Raw genomic sequence first — 20,883 nt, 5'->3', positions numbered from 1 at the left:
CTGTTTGGCCCTGCTGGGCGCCCACCATGTGGCTGTTGGTTGAGTGAGATGTAAGCCGGAACCTATCTACGATAGCTATCACGCGGATGTAATCCAAACAGTGCACAACAGTCGTCTACGGAAGATCTCTCGGTTCCTCCTAAAGACGTGCAGCTAAGACTCATCGTTACCATGAACTCATAAAAGCTGCCCGGCTTCACATGCAATGATACAGTCATGCACAGTCACGAGTGACTCCGAGTGGATCCTGGAGATCCGCGGAAGGGTGGCCCCACGTTGCGCGCTGATTGGCTGCCATGACGTGCATGACTGCACGCTACACCCTCCTATCGCGGCGAGCATCGCGTCGTTGATTCGGACACCTCTCCTCGGTTGTCGCTGCCTCGGTCACTCGCTGTTCGGGTCTCATTTGTGTTGCAAAGCCCTTCCGCAGGTTTTTATTCTCCATACTGTACAGTACATTTTGTCCTTGAACAGTCTTATCCCACTACAATCGCGCTATCGCACCCGCACCGCCACCATGGCTATCGACGACATCACCGCTCCCCAAGCAGCGGTACCGCAGCCTATTGACATTGCGGCATGGACTGAGCAGGCGACGGCCGCTATGGGCTCGGTCGCCATCTCTACGCCTGCTCCAATCGTTCAGGGAACCTCGGTTGTGTTCGACATCCCGCTCGATGAACTCGATGCGCCGGCTCGCCCTGCGCTCGCTACAACAGGCCAGGTGCATACTGTGTATAAGCGCAAGGAGCTCGTTCGTCGTGACAGCCTGAAGAGGCGTGAGGCGGTGCTCAAGGGCAAGGAGGGCAGCCGGCGCAGGCAGAGGTGGGAGAACGGTACGCCACCCTGACTCATCACCCTGTCGCCGCATAGCCTTCATATCACCCGTCTGCGTATCAGTCGTTGCATGCAGTAAGCTTATACAGAACAGACCGCCTCCTGAACAACCCCCATGCCGAGCCCCCCGCCCCCCATGACTGGGAAGTCCACCCGACCCACCGCGTGCGCAACGTCCCCTACTACCTCGCCCCTCTCTGGGACGCAGGCCTGAAGCGCCAGTCCACCAAGCGCCACGACGCCGCTGTCGCCGAGAAAAACGCCACCAAGACCGTCGCCAACAAGCCCACAGTCCCCGGCGTGGTCCCGAAGGAGCTGCGCGAGAAGCTCAAGCGCAGCCGCGGCGCCAAGGGCCTGCTGATGGATCTCGAGGGCGAGGTGCGCCGCTTCGTGTCCGAGTGGGAGGCCAACGCGCGCGCCGCCGAGGAAGACGGGTTGCCCACTGACCCAGACTCCGAGGACGAGGAGATTGTGTTTGTGGGCCGCAATGGGCAGACGCATGATCATGATGGTGCAAGCGCGCAGCTCAAGCGCGAGCTCATGCTGTTTGAGACACCGGAGGGCGATAACGGCGGTACCTTTGGGCGCTGGCTGGTCCATCATATTGGCGTGTACTATGGACTGACTACGTGGTCGGTCACTGTGGGCACGCCGGCGAGGCGGGAGGCGTACATTGGCATCAAGGACCCCATGCGTAGTGGCAGAAGGGCAGTGTGCAGTCCCATGCCTACGCCGCTGTGGGGTATGGTGTGAGTGAACTGCGCACTTGCTGTTTCCTAGCTGGTGCTTTGCCTCTCCCTTCTTTCGGCTTGTTGCTTCGCCGCGTGCATCCTGTGCATATAGACGCGCATATGGCACTTGAGTGTGCTGGCAATAGACTATGCATTGGTCGTATTTGCGTGAGTTCCTAGTCCAGAGTGATTGGATTTCTGATGACACAACATGAATGATCTTCTCCAATGTAGTGAAGGTGAGTCGTGTACATGGCCTTAGCACAGCCTTCTATCATTTAGCCAGGACGTAAGTATGTGAGAGCCGTAGAATGCAATTCAGTCAACACACACTACGCCAAGATAGGGATGGCGCCCGCAATGAAGATCCACCTGGCACGTACCCGTGTCTCATCTCAACCTCCAGCTCACCCATAATGTCTCTCACCAATCACTGCCATTGTTCCTCTCCCATCCGGTCTGACCAAGAGCATGTCGAGTCCTGCGCGTGACCCTGTGCCAAAAAACTACAAAGACGAATCCAATGACGCCCCAAACCGGGATTCTGCTGATACGGACATTGACCTTGAGGAAGCGCAGTTGCTGCTGAGAGAAGAGTTCGATTTCGAAGACAATGACCTCGCAACCCACCACCCAACACCCAAGCCGGTGGGCTTCCTGAGCCTACTCGCGGGCCCCCAGCCCCCGCGGCCCCAGAAAATCACGCCCTGGTTTCCAGCCATGCAAGACGCGCCCGCGAGACTACTGAATAAGATCCTGCCGCGCACAGCGCACCAGAGCCTCTTCCTCAACGCTGTCCTGGTGCTCTGGTTCCTCTTCTTCGTCGGCCTTCTCACCTCCGAACTGCCCACGGTCGACGGCGACGGGAAGCACGTGGTGAACCTCGACTGCACTGACGCCCTCTGGAAGCGCAAGAACGAATGCGGTCTCGACGGCGTCAACTGCCACCCCTTCGCCAACACGTCGTTTGCGTTCCGCTGTCCCCCCAAGTGCGCGGATGTGCGGCTGCTCAACCCGCATGCCGTGGGACCGCTGGATGTGAATTACCGGCCGCTGGTTGTGGGGAGTGGGGTGTATCGCGGCGACAGTTTTGTGTGTGGCGCGGCGATTCACGCGGGGATTGTTGATGGGGGGAAGGGAGGGTGTGGGCGCGTGAGGCTTGTGGGTGAGCAGAGCGGGTTTAAAAGTGAGGAGAAGTTTGGGATTGAGTCCATTGGCTTTGATTCCGAGTTTCCGCTCTCGTTTAACTTCACATCGGCGGATGAGGATGGGTTTCGGTGTAGCGGCGAGCCGCGTTCTGCGCTGCTGGCTATGTCGCTGCTGGCGACCACTGTGTTGTCGCTTTTCTCGTCGAAGTCGAAGGTTTTCTTTCCGATCTTTGTTGTCATTTTCGCGCATGTCAGTTTCGTGTCCGATCCACCGCAGGCCTCTTATCGTAACATCACGGTTCTTCCCGACCACCTCTCGATGTTCGCGAAGCGATTGTTGCCGGCGTTCTTCGTCGCCGTAGTCATCTGGAAGACTGTGGTGCAGCGCACATTGTCCGGGCTGGACGCACCTGTTGAGAAGACAGTACTCTGGCTAGGAGGATTCTGGATCGGCGCCCTGTCCAATTATACGTTTGACTGGATCCCCATTTCACGACTCACCGCGCACGACCTGGAGCAGCAACCAGGGGCCAAGCTGGCTCTGGCCGTTATCATCGGAGTCATTCTAGTCATTGCCGTGGGTCAGATTTGCTACTTCTGGCTCGAGGGACGGCTGCTGACGTATCTTGGGCTCTATGGACTGTTCGTTTTCGGCATCGTGTTTTGTTTGGCAATTCCTGGCGTCAATCTCAGGATTCACCACTATATCATTGGGCTTTTACTGCTTCCGGGGACGAGTATGCAGACACGGCCGTCGCTTGTCTATCAGGGTATATTGCTTGGTCTGTTCGTCAACGGAATAGCGCGCTGGGACTTTGACTCTGTTCTGCAAACCGCCGCGGCGCTGCGAGAAGATGGCAAATTCAACTCGGTACTCCCGATGATTCTCGAGCCTGCCATTGCATACAGCAATTCGGAAGGCTTCGTGGCATCGTTCTCTTGGAAGTTTCTACCTGCTGGCGTGGATGGCATCAGTGTGTTGGTAAACGATGTAGAGCGCTACCGTGGGTTCCTCGACGAGAAACCCGACGGCGACATGTTCAAGTGGCAGCGGTTACCAGCCGATGGGATGGACGATTACTTCCGCTTCGCGTTCATCCAGAATGGGCGCACGCTGGACTACTCGAAGGCCGGGACGCTTCGCGTCAATGGTACCTGGGTGACGTAAGTGTGATTCTTCAGGGGTCGCTTCAATCACCGTTTGCACTTCGGGTGTCGTTGCTATATGGCAGTCCAAAACGGAAGTAGCAAACGACAGGCAGTCAGGCAACAGCCAAGTGCTGAGAACAAGGGTCAAACACTTTGCAAGTGGCTCAGGGCTGCCGATCTTTTTCAGGGCTGCGAACCTCACCTCCACACCACTCGGCTCTTGGAAACCGTAACACCAACACCGACATAATCGATATTGTAAGTCATGCTGCGCTTCATGCGTATGCGTTTATAAGCGTATGGTATCTGTTTGCTAACACTTTTGTGATAAGTCAACATCACAGATGGACCGGGTTGCTCCGACGAATAATGATAATGATCATGGTCATGAACAGAGCAGGTCGCGCAAGCGCCCAAAGCTGCGGCCAGCCGACAACTATGATCACTTCAGGTTCCTCGACTTGCCAGCAGGTCAGTGTAATCTGGAATGATCGAAGATAACGATCTGACAATTTCCAGAGCTGCGTAATCGCATCTACGATTACGCTACAGAAAATGCATCAAGCAATAGCCCAACACTGCGTCCGAAATCGAAGAAGCCGATCAAACGGGCTGTCTCTGAGTCCACTTTGTTGTCCACCAATGAAGCGGAGCCTGAGCGAAGAGTCATCATCCCGTATCTCGCATTGACACAAACGTGCCGGCAGATCAGAGACGAGTTCCGACCAATGTGGCTGTCGACACCCAAGATCCCTCTATGCTTGATGGTCACCTATCTCAAGGCCTTCTTCCCAGGACGCTTGCCAAAAGCCATGCGACTTGAAAAGCCTGTCCTGGACACGTACAGCCTTCGAGCGATTGTGAGACGAGACGACCTGGACCCTCACGCTATGTACGATGCAACCAGACTCCTCAAGCACAAAGCACGATTTCCCAAGTGCGCCATCACACTCCAATCGCTGCCATACTACAGCGATTCAACACTGCGGAAGATGGAACGGCTGATCAACCACGACAACTCAACATGGAGGCAGGCATTATTAAGAGGTAGCATCAGCCAGATCCGACTTGGTGTGCCACATATAGGGCCTGAGATAATACTAACCGATATTGTCATGAAAGAGAGATTTGCTGAACCATGGATGAAGCCCACCTTGAAGTATCAAGCGGATGACGTTTTGAAGCGGTTCATGGGACAACTCGGTTTTGACCTCGAGACCATTTCGTGGCAGGTCCGGTTTTACGTGGACTATTCGTGAGGTGTTAATACCTACTTTATAAGCTTTCGGGTGTGTTTACGGCGTGGCGGAGCTGCACTTACAGTCCTGGTCACCAGCGCTGTTCATGTGCATGTCTCATGATTGTCAACTCTCACGACAAATCTAAGAATAGTGCTGTCCAAAGCTTTTGTCATTTGATGCAGCAGATCTGGGAAAAGGTCAATCAACTGTACGGATAGTGGGCTGTTCACGATGGATTTTGACGGGTTTTGTCTGTGTACTCAAAATGGTAATTCAGAATGGTAATATCTATCAGAGATGACAGGTTATCCATGAATTGAAGATTGGCGTGCCTTACTTGTGTTACACGTGCTGAGGGGTGATCGTGCTCGACGCGTCTTCGCGACGATCGTGGATCCCTGTCTAGCGCAGATTCGAGGCGAGTAATCAGCGAAGTGACTGCGGAGCCCTAAACAAAACAGCCAGCGACTATCAACAACACCACATGCGGCCACCATGAAAATCACAGAGTTGATCATTGACGTTAGTATATCTTCAGAGCCGTGCGACAATGTCTAACACCACCTCAGGGCTACAAGTCGTACGCTGTCCGAACAGTCATCTCCGGCTGGTTTGTTTACCCAAGCGGCGCAAATTGGGTATGCGCTCACAACAGATAGGGACGACAGCTTCAACTCGATCACCGGTCTGAACGGATCTGGCAAGTCCAATATCCTTGACGCAATATGTTTCGTCCTCGGTATCACGAATCTGGGCGTCGTGCGCGCGCAGAACTTGCAGGTAGGTGGAATAGAAGGGTGCATATATCGTGGGCGCTGACATTGTCCCAAGGATCTCATCTACAAGCGCGGTCAAGCTGGCGTCACCAAGGCCAGTGTTACCATTACATTCGACAACCGCGATACGAAGAACAGCCCCGTCAGCTATGAAAGCTTCCCCTCGATATCCGTAACGAGAACGATTGTGCTCGGCGGAGCTAGCAAATACCTCATCAACGGAAGTCGCGCGCAACAACACACCGTGCAAAACCTCTTCCAGTCTGTTCAGCTGAACATCAATAACCCCAACTTCCTCATTATGCAGGGACGGGTCACAAAGGTGCTGAACATGAAGCCCGCCGAGATCTTGGCTATGCTGGAGGAGGCTGCAGGGACGCGCATGTTTGAAGACAGGCGAGACAAGGCATACAAGACCATGGCCAAGAAGGACGTCAAGGTGCAGGAGATTGCAGAGCTTCTGCGCGACGAGATCGATCCCAAGCTCGAAAAGCTGCGGCAGGAAAAGCGCGCCTTCCTCGATTTCCAGCAGACGCAGAGCGAACTCGAGAAGCTCACGAAGCTCGTCATCGCGTACGATTACACACGGCTGCAGGAGCGCCTGCAACAGTCTGGGGATGACCTCGAGGCGAAGAAGCAGCGGACAAAGGACCTCGAGGAGTCGGCTGTGCGCATGGCTAAGGAGATTGAGTTTCTGCAGGAAGATATCAAGAAGGTTAAGGCGACAAGAGAGAAAGAGTTGCGCAAGGGTGGCAAGTTCCAAGCGCTGGAGGAGGAGGTCAAGACGAACTCACACGAGGTCGTGCGACTGGATACATCGCTTGACCTGAAGCGGACAAGCATGGCTGAGGAACTTGAGCGGAAAAAAAGCATTGAGAGCAGCGTCAAGGATCTTGAGAAGCAGCTCCAGGAGAAGAAAAAAGTGCACGAGAAGCTCCAGACGAAATACCAGACTGCGCGCGATGATTTGGCCAAACAGACCGAGGAGGTAGAGAAGAAAGAAGAGCTATTACAGACGCTGCAGACAGGCGTTGCCTCGAAAGAAGGTCAGGAGAGCGGCTACCAAGGGCAATTGCAAGACGCCAGAAATCGCGCCAGCGCTGTTGCGACCGAGCAGGAGCAAGCGAAGCTCAAAATCTCTCATCTCGAGAAGCAGATCAAGGAAGACGAGCCGAAAGCGAAGAAAGCGAAGCAGCAGAATTCAGGACTCCTCAACGATCTGGAAGCGCTCAAGTCGCAGGCGCAGAAGCTGGAGGCGGATCTCACAAAGATGGGCTTTGACGAGGGCACAGAGTCGGACATGTATCAGCAAGAGTCGCACCTGCAAGCGCGTATTCGTGAGCTGAAGCAGCAGGCGGATGAGATGAGGCGCAGAGTGTCGAACATCGACTTCAGCTACAGTGATCCATCTCCAAATTTTGACCGATCGAAGGTCAAGGGTCTCGTCGCACAGCTCTTTACTCTCAAGAAGGAACACACTCAGGCTGGAACTGCTCTGGAAGTCGCCGCTGGAGGCCGCTTGTACAATGTTGTGGTCGATTCGGCCGCGACTGGCAAGCAGCTTCTGGAGAATGGCAGGCTCAAGAAGCGGGTTACAATCATTCCACTCAACAAGATTGCGGCATTCCGAGCATCTGCACAGAAGATTGGTGCGGCACAAAGGATAGCACCAGGAAAGGTCGACCTCGCATTGTCGCTTGTTGGGTACGACAACGAAGTCAATGCTGCTATGGAGTATGTGTTTGGCTCAACACTTGTCTGCGAGGACGCAGAGACCGCTAAGCGCGTTACCTTCGATCCAGCAGTACGCATGCGGAGCGTCACCTTCCAGGGCGATACATATGATCCCGCAGGTACACTCTCCGGAGGTAGCGCGCCGCAATCGAGCGGTGTTCTGGTCACGATGCAGAAACTCAACGAGATCACGACCGAGCTTCGATCGCAAGAGCACCAGCTACGGCAACTGCAGGAGACTATGGCCCGAGAGAAAAAGAGGCTGGATGCTGCCCGCAAGACCAAGCAGGAGTTGGATCTCAAGAAGCACGAGATCAAGCTTACAGAGGAGCAAATCAGCGGCAACTCTTCGTCGTCTGTAAGTATTGTTTTGGAAGGACTCACTGCAAATACTGACGATCTCACAGATCATTCAAGCTATTGAGGAGATGAAGCAGAGTGTCGCCCGGCTGAAAGAAGACGTCAAGTCCTCCAAAGCACGACAAGACGAGGCGAAGGCAGACATTAAGCGCATTGAGCGTGATATGAGCGAGTTTAACAACAACAAAGACAGCAAACTGGCGGAGTTGCAGTCCTCGCTCGAGAAGTTAAAGAAGACGTTGACCAAAAACAACGCTGCCATCAAGCCTCTGCAGTCTGAGGTGCGCGAGGCCATGGTGGAGTCGGAACAGTGCGGCAGCGATCTTGCTGCGGCGCAAGAGCAGCTCGAAGATGTCCAAGTGACAATCAAGACTCAGCAGGAAGAGATCGATGAGCTTTTGGCAGAGCAGAAGCAGGCTCAGGACGCACACGACATCGCCCAGGCCCAATTAGCGGATGAGCAGGCAAAACTGACTGGCTTCGACGAGGAGCTTCGATCACTCGAAGACACGATTCGTGCGAAGAACTCGTCCATCACAGAAGGCGGTCTGGAACAGCAGAAGCTCGGTCACGAGATCGAGAAATTCCACAAAGAGTCTGAGGGCGCTGCAGGGCATATCGCGGCGCTTCAAAAGGAGCATGACTTCATCGCCAGCGATGCCGAGTTGTTTGGCCGCGCAGGAACTGTCTACGACTTCGCCGGTGTCAACATGGCCGACTGCAAGCCCAAGCGCAAAGCCTTGGAGGAGCGCTTCCAGCAGCGCAAGAACAAGATCAACCCCAAGGTCATGGCCATGATTGACAATGTCGAGAAGAAAGAGGCCAGTCTCAAGAACAACATGGCCACGGTTGTCAAAGACAAGAAAAAGATCGAGGACACAATTGTCAAGCTTGATGAGTATAAGAAAGAAGCACTGCACAAGACTTGGACGAAGGTCAACAAAGACTTTGGCGACATTTTCAACGAGATCCTACCTGGCAGTTATGCAAAATTAGACCCGCCTGAGGGCAAGACAATCGCTGATGGTCTCGAGGTCAAGGTCATGCTCGGTAAGGTCTGGAAACAGTCTCTTACTGAGCTGTCTGGAGGTCAACGGTACGTTCGATTGCATCCGCCCAACCGCTATGCATTGTATACTGATTCGTAACAGATCTCTGATTGCGCTTTCGCTCATCATGGCACTACTACAATTCAAGCCTGCGCCTATGTACATTCTAGACGAGGTTGATGCTGCGCTCGACATATCGCACACGCAGAACATCGGTCACCTCATCAAGACACGGTTCAAGGGCTCGCAATTTATTGTAGTCAGTCTCAAGGACGGTATGTTCCAAAACGCGAACCGGCTGTTTAGAACACGGTTTGTGGACGGCACGAGTGTTGTGCAGGCAACGAGTGCTTCGGGATAGGAAGTGGACTGTTTTGACGATGTATAATGTGTCACGAAGCGTGGTCCGGGATACCCGGTGCATAAGGGTGGGAGTTCGTTTGCATAGCTTGGCGTTTGTTGGCGTTTGTGGCTCCGTTTCGGGGCTAAAGTCTGGTTTGGAAGTTGAGTATGTCTATCGGCGCCGTGAGTGGTCGCTACTTTCTCGAATCTCTTCTCGTCTATCTCTCCTTCCCGATTGGGAAGCCGAGGGCGCAAGCCTTCTCGGGTTGCTTCTTACCACAACAACGCCTTGTTTCCCACTTCACGGCGATCGTCGTCCGCTTCTACCGCCTTCACAGTATCCTATTCCTAGAACTCCTGCACTTGAGCCAGTTCCACGGCAAGTTTGCCGATCGCTGTGTTCATGCGCGTGCATACCGACGCAAGCGCCTGCTATCTGCTCCCGTGGCCTACCTTCGATGTCGCAATCCGGCTCGAACGTCACATTCGATTCCTCGTCTACTGTCGAGATCGCGCATAGACGCCCAGGCATCACTCCCAGCGGATCGCGGGTCACTACACCCTACTCCTATGCACCTAATAAAAGAGATTACTTCCACCAACCTCAACTCCATCCGCAGCAACTACCAGTGCAATTATCCCGGCACGATACAGCACTCCAAGAACATGCAAAGTACGTCGTGCGGACAGCGCGTGCCGATGACGATGCCGACACACCACTTGATGTCAGCAGACGAGGGAGTTCCGTCTGGAGCCAGCAACAGGCCTACGAAGGTGAGGCATCGACAAACACTCGCAATCCTATGATGCCACAGCGGACCGACAATACCACACCACCTACTATGGAGGAGATCATGCGCAAGATGACCAGCGACACTTCCAGCAGATCAAGCCTAGGGCAAAGCGATGCCGTCTTCAGTCGTCCGTCTACTATACGCTCGTCCATTACCGGCACCGATGTTGATGTCCTGACGCGAAACGATACTGGAATCTCCCTGGGCGGACTTGCCAGGAGCATGACAAAGAAGATCCCCAGCATCAAACCGAACCGTACGCCATCAGAGAAACTCTCACAGGGATCGTCACTGCATGGTGCATACGAATTAGAAGATATTCCGTCACCTCCCGTTGGCAAAAAAGGCCGCAAGCTATCATTTCAAGTGCCGTCTGGTTTGCAGATGAAGAAGTCACTCACCGCTCCACAAAAACCATCTCCGGTAGTGGAAGAGCCATCAGCATGTGTGGCCCGCGAAAAAGGGTCTTTTTCAGGCTCACAGTCAAGTCGTGGTGGGTTGGCGGCCCGCAGACAGGTCAAGATGGATCTCACACTTCCAGTTGGACTCCCCGATTTGTCCAAGGCCAAGGAGCGACAAGCTACCCACCCCGCAGTCTTCAGCAGCATCACTCCATCGAGGCCTCGAAGTCCGAAAACGCCATGGATCCGCGAGAAGGAGCTCGATTGGAGTCGGGCTCCAAGTTCTGCCCCTGTAAAGACCGCACAAACAGTGAGATTACAATCTGCACCCACTGACGCCTTCGACACGATTACTTTGAAAGATGTGTTTGTCGAGCTTGGGGTTGGGCCGGCACTACCTCCAGAGACACCTCCATTCGCTACTACGCCGGTCGATCGCCCGCCTCGCAAAGTTCGAGATCGCTGTTACACCAGTAGGAAATCTACCAAGGGCAGCCATACTGGGAGGCTCAGTACGAGCGACTCGGACTTTGGGAGTACACCGGACGGACACTGGACGCCTGGCGCAGAGGAGGGTATGGGTGAGGAAGAAGTGCGCACACAGAAGGATCTCTTCCAACTAGCGCGGATGTCAAAATCTGTACGCGCCCGCCGTTGGCCCTGGAACAAGTCAAAGACCGGCTCCGAGGAACAGCCACCGATGAGAAGCGAGCGCAATGACAGTAGCAAAAGCCTTTCTGTCAACATTTTCAAACGTGCGAATCGCTTCTCAAAACCCTCAGATATGGATAATGAAGAAAAGGTGATCTCGAAAGGCGTGATGAGTACATCCTGGCGAAAAGAGAAATCTACAGACAGACCACCCTTGCCATCTGCCTCTCTAGCCAAGATGTCTGTTCCACCGGTATTCGTGCCTCCGGGCAGCGAGAAGATGGCTACGCCACCAGTATTTGACTCGAATCGCGAAGTCAGAGGCAAACTTGCAGACTTCTTCTTCGAGATAGATGGAATCCCTTCGGCCAAACGAAAACCGAAAGCTAGTCCGGGCTATTGGGATTCTAACGCAGTCCTGATGAGCTTGCACAAAGACCACGGTCTCAATAACACCGAGGACGAAGAAGGACCCGAGGGCCGCCCGCCACCAGCTGCCTTCCACTTTGGTCCAGTCAACGATACCCCCGGTCCCGTGAACACGCCGGGGCTCTTTACAGGCCCAGATGGCTACCTCAGAATCAGAGGCTTCCCGCAAAGTCCATCAGGACATTCCCCACCTACCCCATCCGCCAGTGATTCATGGTTTCGCCAGCACTATGGTGACTATGCCGCCGAAGAAGATTCACTCACAGTTGCCGCACTTCGAGAGGCAGATGAAAGGAGGAAGTTTGAATGGCTAGTCCCCGAACATCTTCCCAATAGCCCGTTGTGCCCACTCCATGTTAAATACGTAGGTCTGAGTAAGGGCCTCTGTTACTGGCATGGTGAGAAGAGCAACGGCTGGGGAGTAGAACCTAGAAGGGACTACGTCAGTGATCCTATGAGGATTGGTCAGGGGAAGACCAGGGGTTGGGAGGTGGGCAAGTGGGAGCCGCCAAAGGTGGAACGAAAGATGAGGAGTTTGAGGGATCTTGTTAATGCTTAGTTTGTCAGCAGGGCGTATGGCGTTTTGGATTGACCAGTGCGTCTGCTGGTTGCATAGTCCTGATGATACCATGACCTTTTGTTTAGCCCTCGAATTCATTATCCATGCAAACAAATCACCTCGTCAAGCTACTGCTGCTTTCTACGTGATCCTACTCAGCTAGGCTTCGAAGCCAGTGCGAATCGTTGCCGTCTCCACTACACCTCCACATTAGCAAAGTCTCATCGATCACCAAGAACTCAACTTACCTCCCCACAAGAAATCGGCTCATACCTCGCCGGCCGCTCCTTACTCACACATGTCGGCACAACCTCACAAACCGCATCCGCATTAAATCCAAAAAAGAACGGCATCGAAAACCTACTCCTCTCCGACCGATTATACACCCGGTGCACCGTAGACCGAAACCGGTCATTCGACAGCCGCTGCAAGAAATCCCCCACATTCACTACCAGCGTGCCCGCCACCGGCGCGGCATCTAGCCACTCGTCAGTACGCGACAGGACCTGCAGGCCACCGGAGTCGTCTTGCCAGAGGAGCGTCAGGAGCTGGATGTCTGTGTGCGAGCCGATGCCTACGGGGTCTGCAGCAGATGGGTTAGGGAACGGGGAAGGGCAAGGTGGATAGTGGATGGCGAGCGCGTCGGCGCCGGGGAGCGTGGTCACGTCGTCGAAGTAGCTCTCCGGCAGCGCGAGGGCGAGGGCCAGGATACGGACGAGTTTGCGTGCGAGCTGGAGGCGCGCTGTCCAGAAGGCGAGGGTTGCGGGGCGCAGGGCGGGGAGATGGGCTGTGGTGGCCCAGATCAGGTCGTGGCTTGCAGCGGTGGTGGCTTGGTCTGCGGGTTGGGGGGATGAGGGGGTGTGGGCTGGGTCGTAGCGGGTGTCATATTGAATGGCGAGGGTTTCTTTGCGGTCTGGTGGTGGGGGGGGGTTAGTCTTGACAGAGCCTTGGGGATGGTAGTGAGGCGCACCTCGTGACTCAGTGCGGTTTATTTGGGTTGAGCTCACGCCTCGGTAGCCTACGCCTGGTCCTGTGTGTTCGGGAAGAAGCTTCTCTTTGACGCTTTGTGGCTGCGCGAAGAATGCTTTGGCCTGGTCCAAGGCATCCTGGATTAGGGTCTCGTCGATGCCATGGTTGTGGACGTAGAAGAAACCTGTATTCTCGGCGGCAAGTCTCACTTCTTGTGCTATTCTTTCTCTTGCCTCTTCGTTGCCGTCAATGTTAGTGAGATCGATGAGGGGGATCTCGTCGGATCTTGGTGGGCGTGCTGGTGCTGTGGACACACGGCGAAACTCGGGACCGTTGGGAGTCAGAAGTTCGATGGTGGTGTATGTTTGAGCTGCAGTGTCAGGCGCCATATTATTGTCTAGTTGTCCTGTCTATCGGCATTGGATAGAGTACGAAGTATGCACATAGGGAAGGTAGGCCAATTGAGATAAGCGAGCACGTCATCTCACTTCCTATCTTGGAAGCTAGTTACTGGTGCACTACAATTGTTCAGTCTGAGAGCGTGGTTTCTGAATCACCAATGTGTCAGTTATGAGGATTGCAAATTGGGCTTCGAGATCTCTGACTCTACCACATACCAGGGATGGCCATAAATCTCATACAACACTCTTCAACACTGCTCAACTCGCGTACGTCAACTCGCATACGTTGAAATATGAGTGTTTGAAAGAGCAACGCTCATAAGCATGCATCAATCAGTGTCATTCGACCGGTCTCGATCTTCATTCAGCCTCGAGCGGGTGGATCTGATACTAATGATGACTGCTAGTAGTGATAGTAAGAACAAGTCCGATTGCTGCTGGGTCTTTCCTGACGCCAGCCCGGCACATGATGAGAACGTTCAATGCACTTCGAGAGATGGTGATGCGAAAGGTGAGAGATAAACAAGCTTGTTCACTATGTTGATAAAGCTAATCAAAGTGGATCCAACCTGAGATGGAGGAGAGAAAGCCGATGTGATTGAGAACGGACATCCAGTTCTTAAGGCTCTATATTTGAATTGGCATTTGGTAATTGCACTGCATGAAGTCGTTGTCCTGATAGAGAACTCGAGCTTGAGCTGTCTCGATTAGTCGTCGGTCAGGCCCTTGCCATTGGCGATCAAGATTTATACTAGTAGGGAGGCATCACTATCGGGCTAAATCAAAAGATCAAATACGTGTAGACCATCAAATTGGTGGCGAGGTGAGAAGACAAAGCAGCTGTCGGCGGAGATGCACGTCCGCGGCTTGGCAGGCGCGACTTCGCGACTTCCCAAAAGTCGCAGCTTCACGCTTCCCAAAAGCTGCCGGCTCGCCCAAAAGCCTGTCGCTACATCGATCGCCCATCACAAACCTTTCCAACAGTCTAGCGACGCCCAAAATGGCCCAACCAGCGCAGACAGAGATCGATGATCCGCTCTACAATCTGCGCTTGTCCATCAAAGCCTCAGCGACACCCGTACTCAGCACCAGCGCCGAACCCACACCTGCCGATTATGTCTCCGAATTGGCACGAGCGACGCACATCACATTCAATGTCGAAGACGCCCATCGCACATTCGCCCTCACATTAGACACGCGCTTTGCGCCCGATAGCAAGCCGATCGACCTGCGAAGCTGTTACTTCGCTTGGGCAAACAAAGATGCGTCCGTCACCGACTACTTCGCGGCTGTGACGACGCTGAACGAGGAGCTGCCGAGTGGCGCGGGTGGAAGCGTACAGAACTTGACGTTCGCGCAGAAGATCGAATTGATTTCGTGGTTGAGCGGAGAGACGGAGAGTAGTGACAGCATTGCGCCGATTGACAGCAGCGCCGCAACTGCAGCAGCGGGCGATGCGGCGGCCATTGCAGGTGGCAAGGGCGTGCCGGTGGACCGCAACATGAAGAGTACACAAGCCGGCATGGTAGACGCGCGACTGCTCCAGATCTACGATGGAGAGAGATCCATGGGCGACCACAACACCATCCTGCGCGGAAACAAGCCAATTGTAAGAACCTGGATACACCAAGCCTGCACACCAGCTAACGCTCGCAGGATTTCTCTCCCTACCGCAAGACTGCTGCGTCCTTCTTCCGCAACCGCCCCGACTCGCACAAGCCCTCTGCGCCTCAGCCGGCTCTCGTCTCGAACCTCACTAAGAAGCCCCACCAGAAGGTACAGCCCATCATCCTGCTGTCACCCTCGGCCTCCTCTCTGCTACGCACGTCGAACATAAAGTCTTTCCTCGACGACGGAATCTTCATACCACCCAACGCCGCCGATACAACCAGCGCAAACATGATACAGATCCGCCGGCCCATGCCATCCATCAGCTCGCAGCCCATCACCTTTATCCTGGTCGACAGCACCACCTCCTTCAAGCCCACCTACTGGTCGCGTGTCGTTGCCGTCTTCACTACTGGCCAGACGTGGCAATTCAAGTCCTACAAATACCCCAACCCGGCTGAGCTGTTCAGTCACTACCCCGGTGTGTACGTCGGGTGGCAGGGCGAGGACGCCCCTCAAAGTATTGTCGACTTGGGTCGCGGTGTGCTGAGCACGAAGGTGGATAAGTGGACTGGCAGTGAGAAGGGGCGGTGGAGGGATAGGGAGGTTGTCGAGCGCATCTGGAGTAGGATTGAGGAGGGGATGCGTAGGGGTGGGTGGACGCGAGAGGGCCCGGGGCTCGCAGGGCAGCAGCCGAGTAGATAGTACCAGGAAAATGGTGCTTTGTTGCGAGGCGTTGGGCGTTGGGATCGAGGAGCAATAGCATTGCATATCTCCAAAAGGCGGCGTTGTTTGGGCAGAATGAACTTCAGAATCGAACCCCGTTTCACACGAGGAACAGCGAAGTGCCTTTGAGACGTTGATTGAAATTGATTTCGCGTTACGCGTTCATATATTCATCATAACTATACGTGAGTAAAGCGCAGGACACCGCCCATTAACTATTTCAACACCAGAACTTTTTACTCCGCATCTACCAGTCCAGCGGCTCCTTCAGCTCCTCGCCCCTATTCGTCTTCGGCACCTTCGCAGCCTGCACCTTGACAGGGCCCTTGCGATGCCTCGCAAGATAGCCACTGCCATCCAGCCACGGCCAGACCGCCGTGCGCTTCTGCTCATGCTTGAGGATCGCGTCCTCAGACGCCATTGTCAGACCGATGTCATCCAGCCCGTTAACAAGGCAGTGCTTGCGGAACTCCTCAACGTCGAAGGAGCTCAGCTCCTTTCCATCGGCGGAGCGGATGACCTGGTTAACGAGGTCGACTTCGATCTCCTTGCCAGCCTTTGCCTCTGCGGCAATGGCCGCGAGGGCCGCGCTGTCGGTGATGCGCAGCGGCAGCATGCCGTTCTTGAAGGTGTTGTTGAAGAAGATGTCGCCGAACGAGGGCGCGATGATGCACTTGATGCCGAAGTCGAGCAGAGCCCAGGGCGCGTGCTCACGCGAGCTGCCGCACCCGAAGTTGGGGCCTGTGCAGACGAGAATTTTGGCGTTGCGGTACGGCTCCTGGTTCAGCACGAACGAGGCGTCTTCCTTGTCGCTGCCAGCTTCGAAGCGCCAGGCGTGGAAGAGGGCGGTGCCAAGGCCGGAGCGCTTGATGGTCTTGAGGAATTGCTTGGGGATGATGGCGTCGGTGTCGATGTTGGCGATGTCCATGGGCGCTGCGTAGCCGCGGAGGGTCTCGAACTTAGGCATGCCTACGCTGGCGCCCTTGGTTGAGGTGGATGAGGTATGTGATTGCTGGTTCTGCTCGGGCAGATCCATGATCTTGTCAAGGTCCTCATCGCTCTCAACATCTTGGATGTGAGCAACTTCGACCTTGGGGGAGCCCTTGGCGGCGGACGATGAGGGCGCAAGCTTGCGAACATCCGCGAGGTTGCCAACGATAGCGGCGGCGGCGGCCATGACGGGAGACATCAAGTGAGTACGACCACCAGCTCCCTGACGGCCCTCGAAGTTTCGGTTCGATGTGGACGCGCAACGCTCGCCAGGAGAAAGGATATCGGGGTTCATGCCCAAGCACATGGAGCAACCAGCCTCTCTCCAGTCGAAGCCAGCCTCGATGAATATCTTGTCGAGACCCTCCTGCTCGGCCTTGCGTTTGACAAGACCGGAGCCGGGGACGATCATCGCGTGCTTGATGTTGGAGGCAACCTTCTTGCCCTCGACAACGCTGGCAGCGGCCCTCAGATCCTCAATGCGAGCGTTTGTGCAGGAACCAATGAAGACCTTGTCAACCGGAATATCCTGCATAGACGTACCGGCAGTCAGACCCATGTACTTCAGGGCGCGCTTGCAAGCCTCCTTCTTAACGTCGTCGTCAAAATCGTCAGGACCGGGAACTACGCCGGTGATAGGGATGACATCCTGGGGTGATGTACCCCAAGAGACGGTCGGCGCAATGTCCTTCGAGTCGATGTAGATCTCCTGGTCGAATTTGGCGTCCTCGTCAGACTTCAGGCTAAGCCAGTAGTTGCAGGCCTTCTTCCATTCGGGGCTGTCGGCCTTGGGCGCCAAAGGACGGCCCTTGAGGTAGTCGATTGTGATCTGGTCGGGTGCGACCATGCCTGCGCGTGCGCCACCCTCAATCGACATGTTACAAATCGACATACGGGCTTCCATGCTGAGGGCGCGGATGGCCGAACCGCAGAATTCGATGACTGCTCCGGTTCCTCCAGCTGTTCCAATTATGCCGATGACGTGCAGGATGATGTCTTTGCTACTGACACCGGGAGCCAGCTCTCCATCAACCTGAACCTTCATGTTCTTACTTCTTTTTGTGAGAAGAGTCTGTGTGGCAAGGACATGCTCGACTTCGCTGGTACCGATACCGAACGCAAGAGCGCCGAATGCGCCATGTGTAGAAGTATGGCTATCACCGCAGACTACTGTTGTGCCCGGGAGAGTGAAGCCCTGTTCAGGTCCAATGATGTGCACGATACCTTGCCTCTTATCGTCCATACCAAAGTATGTAAGGTCAAAGGCCTTGACATTGTCCTCGAGGGTCATAACCTGCGTCCGCGAGTCGGCCTCATCGATAAATTTTTCGGTTGTTGTGAGATTTTTCCGCGAGGCGGTAGGGATGTTCTGTGCCTGTTAGCCTACAGCCACACAAAAACACTTTGCGCAACAACATACGTGATCGACTGTGGCCAGCGTACAGTCTGGTCTCCGGACTTTACGGTCGGCATTTCGGAGGCCCTCAAAGGCTTGCTACACCAATTGTCAGCTGCGGCGTCGAAGAGTGTCCGTACCGGTGGTAGCCTTACTGGTGATGTCACTTCGTGAACAAGATGTCGGTCTGCAGGCTGTTAGCAAAACTCCGCAACAACAAACATTACGGCCCACTTACCAATGTAAAGAAGAACTGTGCCATCCTCCTTCTCTTCGACAATGTGGTCCTCGAAGACCTTGTCGTACAGCGTCTGTGGGGGTTTCACAGCAGACGGCATAGTGGACGAGTGCGTTTGCGGGTATCTGAGGGTATAATGGTACAAAATGCAGGGTGAAGTCTCAGCAGACGTGTGGGAAGTACAAGCAAGGGCAGTGTCTGGTATGCTAAAGGCGCAGACCGTGGCACTCAAATAGCTGATGGCAAAGCAGGACTCAGAAATGTCCCGCCGATGCCGGAGGTGAGGGCGGCCACGGCCGAGTGTCGAATCAGAGCGTCGCTGATTGATGGCTTTCACGGTCCGTTCTCGGCAGATCCGCGCACACACAGCAAGAAGCACACAACACGATCCTGATAGGCGCGTGGATTTTAGTGATGCTTAATATTGCAGGCCGAGGCTGAGAGACGTTGCCGCAATCTGGCCACCCGCAGGAAACGGCACTCGCGCCGAAGAGCTTCGACGCCGTGCCGGTATGCGATGACGAAGTTCGTGACAGCTGAAGGTGCCCCGCTCCGTTTGCCCCGCTTGTGAGCTGCACCGCCTCGCCATCGGTCATCCGTTCTTGCAGGCCTCCGATTGGAGAGGTATCTGTAACATGGTAAAGCGCAAGTGTTGTGCCACCCGTATGCGCTTCTGAGCGCCGACCATGGTGTGAGATTGATGTGTGGTTCATGACATGTGGATTCGTTCTATTATACAAAAGCTGTCGAGCCGTCGTCTAATCTCCCGCCATCAATGCACAATGTGGCGCCATGCAGATGCTCGCAGATGCCTGCTCTACCAGTTGTCCGCTGTGAAGATAAGCAGTGCCATGCGATGCCGAACGAACAATCCCAATATCCCCACTGCGAACTGAAACGCCAATAACCCCAACGCCAGCCGATCCTCCCGCATGGGGCCGAACCACACCAACCACAGATTGATTAGCGTAAAGTTGGAGGATGAGAGCACCTGCCCGTTCTCGTCGATTTCGAGATCGAGCAGCCGAAGCCGGTGCAGCACCTTGAGGCTCTCCGCTATCGGTCTTCGCAGAGGCCTCTGAAACTGTACGCGCGAGGGCTCTAGTAGACCCGTCCGTGCATTGAAATGTGGAAGCCGATGTCGGGGACATGGTATCAAGTGGAACAACTGAGGAGCCGAGTACACAAAGTTGAACGCTTGCGGTAGAAGCAACAAAATCAGCGTCTTGCTGAAATGACCTAAGATAGCAACCACTGCAAAGACCATTCCGGCAAAGTAGCAGTAGGTATCGCCCACAAATACCTTTGCAGGGTACCAGTTGTGCTTCAGTAATGCCATCGATACTCCAATAAATGGTAGAAGGAAGTACAGTGAGAACAGGTGCGAGTCCGTCGCCGGATGCGGGTAGGACGTAAACGGCGATAGGTAAAGCATGTCGTTCCCGGCTATCAGCACCGCGATGACGATTGATTGGGCCACTTCAATGCCGTTAATGCCTGCGAGAATGTTGATACTGTTCGAGGAGAAGATAGACAAGAGTGCCATGTAAACGTAGTACAGCCATCCTGAGAATTGGTCAGCAACATCTACGAAAGGGCTTATTTCAACTCACCAAGATCAAATAAATCGCCTAAGTATGGTCGGAGTGGGAGTGGAACGACCATCTGTGTCACACCAAAGTCCACAAAGTACACGACAAGCATGGGAATGGACGCAACAGCGGGGATGAGCACCTTGTGGCGCCACCTGATGTCGAACAGATCGTCGCCGATACCGAGGAGAACAATACATTGCAACGAGAGGATGGCCCCAAGGAAAGACGCAAGTTTGTTGTGAGGGAACTTGTGAAGGAACCGCCCCGTCTCAACTTGCTCTAGCTCTTTGATGACGTCTCGGTTACCTCCGCCTGAAGTTGCAACGACAATGTCCTTATAGAATGGCCAAGGGATGAAGAATATCACGACGAATAAATACACCATGGCACACACGGCGCCCATGGTTTCAGGACTGTGCCCGTTAGCTTGGTGACGGCATGTCCACATGCTGGTGTACTCACATTTCAGTTTTCTTCACCTTACACAAGTCTTTCCCTTTGAAACCACGTCGCATGAAAGCACCTCCGAGCCATCGTATCAGTGCATAACATGCTGCGAACGCAAGTGCACTGAACGCTATGGATGCAATGAGTGGTTCGCCATCGCCTCGAAAAGTGTTCGCCAAGACCGCAACGCTTGCCCATGAGACTGCTGCAAGCGAGATGGTCTCAGTCGTAGTCAGCGCCGTCGATGTTGACATATCGTTCCAGACTCTTTTTTTGGGAGGATGATGAGGAAGCTAGGCACCCAATTCA

General features: G+C 54.5%; 9 protein-coding genes across 9 annotated transcripts; 6 read left to right on the top strand and 3 right to left on the bottom strand.

Annotated features, from left to right (window-relative positions):
- The first annotated feature begins 362 nt into the window (after positions 1 to 362).
- C7974DRAFT_406871 (R3H-associated N-terminal domain-containing protein) lies at positions 363 to 2,037 on the top strand. The gene is made up of 2 exons (XM_046143179.1): positions 363 to 839; positions 935 to 2,037. Exons 1-2 carry the CDS (start codon positions 521 to 523, stop codon positions 1,591 to 1,593), a joined length of 978 nt encoding a protein of 325 aa, XP_045991056.1. The 5' UTR covers positions 363 to 520; the 3' UTR covers positions 1,594 to 2,037.
- On the top strand, positions 1,818 to 4,146 carry C7974DRAFT_89881 (uncharacterized protein). Its single transcript, XM_046147464.1, has one exon. The coding sequence runs from the start codon at positions 2,043 to 2,045 to the stop codon at positions 3,885 to 3,887; it is 1,845 nt and encodes a 614-aa protein (XP_045991055.1). The 5' UTR covers positions 1,818 to 2,042; the 3' UTR covers positions 3,888 to 4,146.
- Positions 4,014 to 5,231, top strand: C7974DRAFT_89887 (uncharacterized protein). Its single transcript, XM_046147465.1, has 3 exons — positions 4,014 to 4,126; positions 4,201 to 4,339; positions 4,388 to 5,231. Exons 2-3 carry the CDS (start codon positions 4,213 to 4,215, stop codon positions 5,125 to 5,127), a joined length of 867 nt encoding a protein of 288 aa, XP_045991054.1. The 5' UTR covers positions 4,014 to 4,126; positions 4,201 to 4,212; the 3' UTR covers positions 5,128 to 5,231.
- Positions 5,232 to 5,569: 338 nt separating this feature from the next.
- On the top strand, positions 5,570 to 9,530 carry C7974DRAFT_89863 (RecF/RecN/SMC). The gene is made up of 6 exons (XM_046147463.1): positions 5,570 to 5,631; positions 5,679 to 5,719; positions 5,769 to 5,889; positions 5,941 to 7,977; positions 8,027 to 9,075; positions 9,131 to 9,530. Exons 1-6 carry the CDS (start codon positions 5,605 to 5,607, stop codon positions 9,387 to 9,389), a joined length of 3,534 nt encoding a protein of 1,177 aa, XP_045991053.1. The 5' UTR covers positions 5,570 to 5,604; the 3' UTR covers positions 9,390 to 9,530.
- Positions 9,531 to 9,828: 298 nt separating this feature from the next.
- On the top strand, positions 9,829 to 12,204 carry C7974DRAFT_323325 (uncharacterized protein; the record flags this gene model as incomplete). The annotated part of the gene is made up of 1 exon (XM_046138891.1): positions 9,829 to 12,204. The coding sequence occupies one exon, from the start codon at positions 9,829 to 9,831 to the stop codon at positions 12,202 to 12,204; it is 2,376 nt and encodes a 791-aa protein (XP_045991052.1).
- A 239-nt stretch (positions 12,205 to 12,443) lies between these two features.
- C7974DRAFT_438206 (uncharacterized protein) lies at positions 12,444 to 13,562 on the bottom strand (the record flags this gene model as incomplete). The annotated part of the gene is made up of 2 exons (XM_046145243.1): positions 12,444 to 13,117; positions 13,175 to 13,562. The coding sequence occupies 2 exons, from the start codon at positions 13,560 to 13,562 to the stop codon at positions 12,444 to 12,446; spliced, it is 1,062 nt and encodes a 353-aa protein (XP_045991051.1).
- A 937-nt stretch (positions 13,563 to 14,499) lies between these two features.
- On the top strand, positions 14,500 to 16,057 carry C7974DRAFT_347203 (RNA pol II accessory factor, Cdc73 family-domain-containing protein). The gene is made up of 2 exons (XM_046139392.1): positions 14,500 to 15,183; positions 15,231 to 16,057. The coding sequence occupies exons 1-2, from the start codon at positions 14,575 to 14,577 to the stop codon at positions 15,885 to 15,887; spliced, it is 1,266 nt and encodes a 421-aa protein (XP_045991050.1). The 5' UTR covers positions 14,500 to 14,574; the 3' UTR covers positions 15,888 to 16,057.
- C7974DRAFT_406863 (aconitase family-domain-containing protein) lies at positions 16,058 to 18,944 on the bottom strand. The gene is made up of 4 exons (XM_046143178.1): positions 18,533 to 18,944; positions 18,450 to 18,481; positions 18,319 to 18,393; positions 16,058 to 18,267 (listed from the first exon to the last, which is right to left on the bottom strand). The coding sequence occupies exons 1-4, from the start codon at positions 18,630 to 18,632 to the stop codon at positions 16,156 to 16,158; spliced, it is 2,319 nt and encodes a 772-aa protein (XP_045991049.1). The 5' UTR covers positions 18,633 to 18,944; the 3' UTR covers positions 16,058 to 16,155.
- Positions 18,945 to 19,349: 405 nt separating this feature from the next.
- Positions 19,350 to 20,828, bottom strand: C7974DRAFT_323974 (N-acetylglucosaminephosphotransferase-like protein; the record flags this gene model as incomplete). The annotated part of the gene is given in 3 exon segments (XM_046138933.1): positions 19,350 to 20,130; positions 20,142 to 20,540; positions 20,590 to 20,828. 3 exon segments carry the CDS (start codon positions 20,826 to 20,828, stop codon positions 19,350 to 19,352), a joined length of 1,419 nt encoding a protein of 472 aa, XP_045991048.1.
- Positions 20,829 to 20,883: the final 55 nt, after the last annotated feature.

The sequence above is a fragment of the Boeremia exigua genome (genome assembly GCF_020726555.1).
Source record: "Boeremia exigua strain MPI-SDFR-AT-0100 chromosome Unknown C7974scaffold_16, whole genome shotgun sequence".
Lineage (NCBI taxonomy): Eukaryota > Fungi > Ascomycota > Dothideomycetes > Pleosporales > Didymellaceae > Boeremia > Boeremia exigua.
Note: the sequence above shows the minus strand (reverse complement) of the source record. Positions and strands in the feature narration are given on the sequence as shown.

What these genes read in the sequence shown, in the direction of transcription:
- C7974DRAFT_89881 (XM_046147464.1), top strand. Translation starts at nt 2,043, where the DNA reads ATGTCGAGTCCTGCGCGTGACCCTGTGCCAAAAAACTACAAAGACGAA.
- C7974DRAFT_406871 (XM_046143179.1), top strand. Translation starts at nt 521, where the DNA reads ATGGCTATCGACGACATCACCGCTCCCCAAGCAGCGGTACCGCAGCCT. An exon ending in CAGGCAGAGGTGGGAGAACG is followed by an intron (nt 840 to 934) that starts GTACGCCACCCT and finishes TATACAGAACAG; the next exon opens with ACCGCCTCCTGAACAACCCC.
- C7974DRAFT_347203 (XM_046139392.1), top strand. Translation starts at nt 14,575, where the DNA reads ATGGCCCAACCAGCGCAGACAGAGATCGATGATCCGCTCTACAATCTG. An exon ending in TGCGCGGAAACAAGCCAATT is followed by an intron (nt 15,184 to 15,230) that starts GTAAGAACCTGG and finishes TAACGCTCGCAG; the next exon opens with GATTTCTCTCCCTACCGCAA.
- C7974DRAFT_89887 (XM_046147465.1), top strand. Translation starts at nt 4,213, where the DNA reads ATGGACCGGGTTGCTCCGACGAATAATGATAATGATCATGGTCATGAA. An exon ending in GTTCCTCGACTTGCCAGCAG is followed by an intron (nt 4,340 to 4,387) that starts GTCAGTGTAATC and finishes GACAATTTCCAG; the next exon opens with AGCTGCGTAATCGCATCTAC.
- C7974DRAFT_89863 (XM_046147463.1), top strand. Translation starts at nt 5,605, where the DNA reads ATGAAAATCACAGAGTTGATCATTGAC. An exon ending in TGCGCGCGCAGAACTTGCAG is followed by an intron (nt 5,890 to 5,940) that starts GTAGGTGGAATA and finishes CATTGTCCCAAG; the next exon opens with GATCTCATCTACAAGCGCGG. An exon ending in GCGGCAACTCTTCGTCGTCT is followed by an intron (nt 7,978 to 8,026) that starts GTAAGTATTGTT and finishes ACGATCTCACAG; the next exon opens with ATCATTCAAGCTATTGAGGA.
- C7974DRAFT_406863 (XM_046143178.1), bottom strand. Translation starts at nt 18,632, where the DNA reads ATGCCGTCTGCTGTGAAACCCCCACAGACGCTGTACGACAAGGTCTTC. An exon ending in TTCACGAAGTGACATCACCA is followed by an intron (nt 18,394 to 18,449) that starts GTAAGGCTACCA and finishes CAATTGGTGTAG; the next exon opens with CAAGCCTTTGAGGGCCTCCG. An exon ending in CGCTGGCCACAGTCGATCAC is followed by an intron (nt 18,268 to 18,318) that starts GTATGTTGTTGC and finishes TAACAGGCACAG; the next exon opens with AACATCCCTACCGCCTCGCG.